At 57.1% G+C, this 5,000-nt stretch overlaps 5 protein-coding genes across 5 annotated transcripts in view; all 5 read right to left on the minus strand.

The window, feature by feature from the left end:
• LOC138862317 (uncharacterized abhydrolase domain-containing protein DDB_G0269086-like) overlaps positions 1-376 on the minus strand; it is a 1,096-nt gene extending 720 nt beyond the window's left edge. The window contains exon 1 of the mRNA XM_070124037.1: positions 1-376. This exon is cut by the window's left edge and continues 137 nt beyond it. Within this exon, the coding sequence (XP_069980138.1) occupies positions 1-376 (376 nt within the window).
• A 135-nt stretch (positions 377-511) lies between these two features.
• On the minus strand, positions 512-1,045 carry LOC138862319 (uncharacterized). Its single transcript, XM_070124038.1, has 2 exons — positions 785-1,045; positions 512-643 (listed from the first exon to the last, which is right to left on the minus strand). Exons 1-2 carry the CDS (start codon positions 1,043-1,045, stop codon positions 512-514), a joined length of 393 nt encoding a protein of 130 aa, XP_069980139.1.
• A 723-nt stretch (positions 1,046-1,768) lies between these two features.
• On the minus strand, positions 1,769-2,554 carry LOC138862320 (uncharacterized abhydrolase domain-containing protein DDB_G0269086-like). Its single transcript, XM_070124039.1, has 3 exons — positions 2,255-2,554; positions 2,042-2,152; positions 1,769-1,858 (listed from the first exon to the last, which is right to left on the minus strand). The coding sequence occupies exons 1-3, from the start codon at positions 2,552-2,554 to the stop codon at positions 1,769-1,771; spliced, it is 501 nt and encodes a 166-aa protein (XP_069980140.1).
• Positions 2,555-2,689: 135 nt separating this feature from the next.
• Positions 2,690-3,181, minus strand: LOC138862321 (uncharacterized abhydrolase domain-containing protein DDB_G0269086-like). Its single transcript, XM_070124040.1, has 2 exons — positions 2,966-3,181; positions 2,690-2,923 (listed from the first exon to the last, which is right to left on the minus strand). The coding sequence occupies exons 1-2, from the start codon at positions 3,179-3,181 to the stop codon at positions 2,690-2,692; spliced, it is 450 nt and encodes a 149-aa protein (XP_069980141.1).
• A 432-nt stretch (positions 3,182-3,613) lies between these two features.
• LOC138862322 (uncharacterized abhydrolase domain-containing protein DDB_G0269086-like) lies at positions 3,614-4,777 on the minus strand. The gene is made up of 3 exons (XM_070124042.1): positions 4,349-4,777; positions 4,097-4,207; positions 3,614-3,703 (listed from the first exon to the last, which is right to left on the minus strand). The coding sequence occupies exons 1-3, from the start codon at positions 4,775-4,777 to the stop codon at positions 3,614-3,616; spliced, it is 630 nt and encodes a 209-aa protein (XP_069980143.1).
• Positions 4,778-5,000: the final 223 nt, after the last annotated feature.

Genomic DNA, 5,000 nt, shown 5'->3' on the forward strand with positions numbered 1-5,000 from the left:
TAGACAGCTCCTGCTCCTGTTCATCAGCTGCCGCCTTCATGGCAGACAGCTCCTGCTCCTGTTCATCAGCTGCCTCCTTCATGGTAGACAGCTCCTGCTCCTGTTGATCAGCTGCCGTCTTCATTGCAGACAGTTCCTGCTCCTGTTCATCAGCTGCCGCTTTCTTGGCGGTCAGCTCCTGCTCCTGTTGATCAGCTGCCGCCTTCATGGTAGATAGCTCCTGCTCCTGTTGATCATCTGCCGCCAACTTGACGGACAGCTCCTGCTCCTGTTGATCAGCTGCCGTCTTCATGGCAGACACCTCCTGCTCCTGTTGATCAGCTGCCGCCTTCATGGCAGACAGCTCCTGCTCCTGTTCATCAGCTGCCGTCTTCATGGCAGACAGCTCCTGCTCCTGTTGATCAGCTGCCACCTTCATGGCAGACAGCTCCTGCTCCTGTTGATCAGCTGTCGCCTTCATAGCACACAGCTCCTGCTCCTGTTGATCAGCTGCCGCCAACTTGACAGACAGCTACTGCTCCTGTTGATCAGCTGCCACCTTCATGGCAGACAACTCCTGCTTCTGTTGATCAGCTGCCTCCTTCATGGTAGACAGCTGCTCCTGTTCATCAGCTGCCGCCTTCATGGCAGACAACTCCTGCTCCTGTTAATCAGCTGCCGTCAACTTGGCGAACAGCTCCTCCTTCTGTTGATCAGCTGCCACCTTCATGGCAGACAGCTCCTGCTTCTGTTGATCAGCTGCCTATTTCATGGTAGACAGCTCCTGCTCCTGTTGATCAGCTGCCGCCTTCATGGCAGACAGCTCCTGCTCCTGTTCATCAGCTGCCGTCAACTTGACGGACAGCTCCTGCTCCTGTTCATCAGCTGCCGCCTTCATGGCAGACAGCTCCTGCTCCTGTTCATCAGCTGCCTCCTTCATGGTAGACAGCTCCTGCTCCTGTTGATCAGCTGCCGTCTTCATGGCAGACAGTTCCTGCTCCTGTTCATCAGCTGCCGCCCTCATGGCAGACGGCTCCTGCTCCCGATGATCAGCTGCCGCCTTCATGGCAGACAGCTACTCCTGTTGATCAGCTGCCGCCTTCATGGCGATCAGCTACTTCTCTTGTTGATCAGCTGCCGCCTTCATGGCAGATAGCTCCTACTCCTGTTGATCAGCTGCTGCCAACTTGACGGACGGTTCCTGCTCCTGTTGATCAGCTGCTGCCAACTTGGCGAACAGCTCCTGCTCCTATTGATCAGCTGCCGCCTTCATGGCAGACAGCTAATGCTCCTGTTCATCAGCTGCCGCCTTCATGGCAGACGGCTCCTACTCCTGTTGATCAGCTGCTGCCAACTTGACGGACAGCTCCTGCTCCTGTTGATCAGCTGCTGCCAACTTGACGGACAGCTCCTGCTCCTGTTGATCAGCTGCCGCCTTCATGGCAGACACCTCCTGCTCCTGTTCATCAGCTGCCGCCTTCATGGCAAACAACTCCTGCTCCTGTTCATCAGCGGCCGCCTTCATGGCAGACAGCTCCTACTCCTGTTGATCAGCTGCCGCCTTCATGGCAGACAGCTCCTGCTCCTGTTCATCAGCTGCCGCCTTCATGGGAGACAGTTCTTGCTCCTGTTCATCAGCTGCCGCCTTCATGGCAGACAGCTCCTGCTCCTGTTGATCAGCTGCCGCCTTCATGGCCGACAGCTCCTGCTCCTGTTCATCAGCTGCCGTCAACTTGGCAAACAGCTGCTGCTCCTGTTCATCAGCTGCCGTCTTCATAGCAGACAGCTCCTACTCCTGTTGATCAGCTACCGCCTTCATGGCAGACAGCTCCTGCTCCTGTTGATCAGCTGCCGCCTTCATGGCAGACAACTCCTGCTCCTGTTGATCAGCTGCCGCCTTCATGGCAAAAAGCTCCTGCTCCTGTTGATCAGCTGCCGCCTTCATGGCAGACAGTTCCTGCTCCTGTTGATCAGCTGCCGCCTTCATGGCAGACAGCTCCTGCTCCTGTTCATCAGCTGCTGCCTTCATGGCAGACAGCTCCTATTCCTGTTGATCAGCTGCCGCCTTCATGGCAGACAGCTCCTGCTCCTGTTCATCAGCTGCCGTCAACTTGGCGAACAGCTCCTGCTCCTGTTGATCAGCTGCCGCCTTCATGGCAGACAGCTCCTGCTCCTGTTGATCAGCTGCCGCCTTCATGGCAGACAACTCCTGCTCCCGATGATCAGCTGCCGCCTTCATAGCAGACAGCTCCTGCTCCTGTTCATCAGCTGCCACCTTCATGGCAGACAGCTCCTGCTCCTGTTGATCAGCTGCCGCCTTCATGGCAGACAGCTCCTGCTTCTGTTGATCAGTTGCCGCTTTCTTGGCGGTCAGCTCCTGCTCCTGTTGATCAGCTGCCGCCTTCATGGCAGATAGCTCCTGCTCCTGTTCATCAGCTGCCGCCAACTTGACGGACAGCTCCTGCTCCTGTTGATCAGCTGCCGTCTTCATGGCAGACACCTCCTGCTCCTGTTGATCAGCTGCCGCCTTCATGGCAGACAGCTCCTGCTCCTGTTGATCAGCTGCCGCCTTCATGGCAGACAGCTCCTGCTCCTGTTGATCAGCTGCCACCTTCATGGCAGACAGCTCCTGCTCTTGTTGATCAGCTGCCGCCTTCATAGCACACAGCTCCTGCTCCTGTTGATCAGCTGCCGCCAACTTGACAGACAGCTACTGCTCCTGTTGATCAGCTGCCGCCTTCATGGCAGACAACTCCTGCTCCTGTTCATCAGCTGCCTCCTTCATGGTAGACAGCTCCTGCTCGTGTTGATCAGCTGCCGCCTTCATGGCAGACAGCTCCTGCTCCTGTTCATCAGCTGCCGTCAACTTGGCGAACAGCTCCTCCTTCTGTTGATCAGCTGCCACCTTCATGGCAGACAGCTCCTGCTTCTGTTGATCAGCTGCCTATTTCATGGTAGACAGCTCCTGCTCCTGTTGATCAGCTGCCGCCTCCATGGCAGACAGCTCCTGCTCCTGTTCATCAGCTGCCGTCAACTTGACGGACAGCTCCTCCTGTTGATCAGCTGCCACCTTCATGGCAGACAGCTCCTCCTTCTGTTGATCAGCTGCCTCCTTCATGGTAGACAGCTCCTGCTCGTGTTGATCAGCTGCCGCCTTCATGGCAGACAGCTCCTGCTCCTGTTCATCAGCTGCCTCCTTCATGGTAGAAAGCTAATGCTCCTGTTGATCAGTTGCCGTCTTCATTGCAGACAGTTCCTGCTCCTGTTCATCAGCTGCCGCCCTCATGGCAGACGGCTCCTGCTCCCGATGATCAGCTGCCGCCCTCATGGCAGACGGCTCCTGCTCCCGATGATCAGCTGCCGCCTTCATGGCAGACAGCTCCTGCTCCTGTTGATCAGCTGCCTCCTTCATGGTAGACAGCTCCTGCTCCTGTTGATCAGCTGCCGTCTTCATGGCAGACAGTTCCTGCTCCTGTTCATCAGCTGCCGCCCTCATGGCAGACGGCTCCTGCTCCCGATGATCAGCTGCCGCCTTCATGGCAGACAGCTCCTGCTCCTGTTGATCAGCTGCCGCCTTCATGGCGATCAGCTACTTCTCTTGTTGATCAGCTGCCGCCTTCATGGCAGATAGCTCCTACTCCTGTTGATCAGCTGCTGCCAACTTGACGGAAGGTTCCTGCTCCTGTTGATCAGCTGCTGCCAACTTGGCGAACAGCTCCTGCTCCTATTGATCAGCTGCCGCCTTCATGGCAGACAGCTAATGCTCCTGTTCATCAGCTGCCGCCTTCATGGCAGACGGCTCCTGCTCCTGTTGATCCGCTGCCGCCAACTTGACGGACAGCTCCTGCTCCTGTTCATCAGCTGCCGCCTTCATGGCAGACAATTCCTGCTCCTGTTCATCAGCTGCCGCCTTCATGGCAAACAGCTCCTGCTCCTGTTCATCAGCTGCCGCCTTCATGGCAGACAGCTCCTACTCCTGTTGATCAGCTGCCGCCTTCATGGCAGACAGCTCCTGCTCCTGTTCATCAGCTGCCGCCTTCATGGCAGACAGTTCTTGCTCCTGTTCATCAGCTGCCACCTTCATGGCAGACAGCTCCTGCTCCTGTTGATCAGCTGCCGCCTTCATGGCAGACAGCTCCTGCTCCTGTTCATCAGCTGCCGTCAACTTGGCAAACAGCTCCTGCTCCTGTTCATCAGCTGCCGCCTTCATGGCAGACAGCTCCTGCTCCTGTTGATCAGCTGCCGCCTTCATGGCAGACAACTCCTGCTCCTGTTGATCAGCTGCCGCCTTCATGGCAAAAAGCTCCTGCTCCTGTTCATCAGCTGCCGCCTTCATGGCAGACAGTTCCTGCTCCTGTTGATCAGCTGCCGCCTTCATGGCAGACAGCTCCTGCTCCTGTTCATCAGCTGCTGCCTTCATGGCAGACAGCTCCTGTTCCTGTTGATCAGTTGCCGCCTTCATGGCAGACAGCTCCTGCTCCTGTCCATCAGCTGCCGTCAACTTAGCGAACAGCTCCTGCTCCTGTTGATCAGCTGCCGCCTTCATGGCAGACAGCTCCTGCTCCTGTTGATCAGCTGCCGCCTTCGTGGCAGACGGCTCCTGTTCCCGATGATCAGCTGCCGCCTTCATAGCAGACAGCTCCTGCTCCTGTTGATCAGCTGCCACCTTCATGGCAGACAGCTCCTGCTCCTGTTGATCAGCTGCCACCTTCATGGCAGACAGCTCCTGCTTCTGTTGATCAGTTGCCGCTTTCTTGTCGGTCAGCTCCTGCTCCTGTTGATCAGCTGCCGCCTTCATGGCAGACAGCTCCTGCTCCTGTTGATCAGCTGCCGCCAACTTAACGGACAGCTCCTGCTCCCGATGATCAGCTGCCGCCTTCATGGCAGACAGCTCCTCCTGTTGATCAGCTGCCGCCTTCATGGCAGACAGCTCCTGCTCCCGATGATCAGCTGCCGCCTTCATGGCAGACAGCTCCTCCTGTTGATCAGCTGCCGCCTTCATGGCAGACAGCTCCTGCTCC

Source organism: Penaeus vannamei, chromosome 8 (assembly GCF_042767895.1).
Source record: "Penaeus vannamei isolate JL-2024 chromosome 8, ASM4276789v1, whole genome shotgun sequence".
In the NCBI taxonomy this organism is placed as follows: Eukaryota; Metazoa; Arthropoda; class Malacostraca; order Decapoda; family Penaeidae; genus Penaeus; species Penaeus vannamei.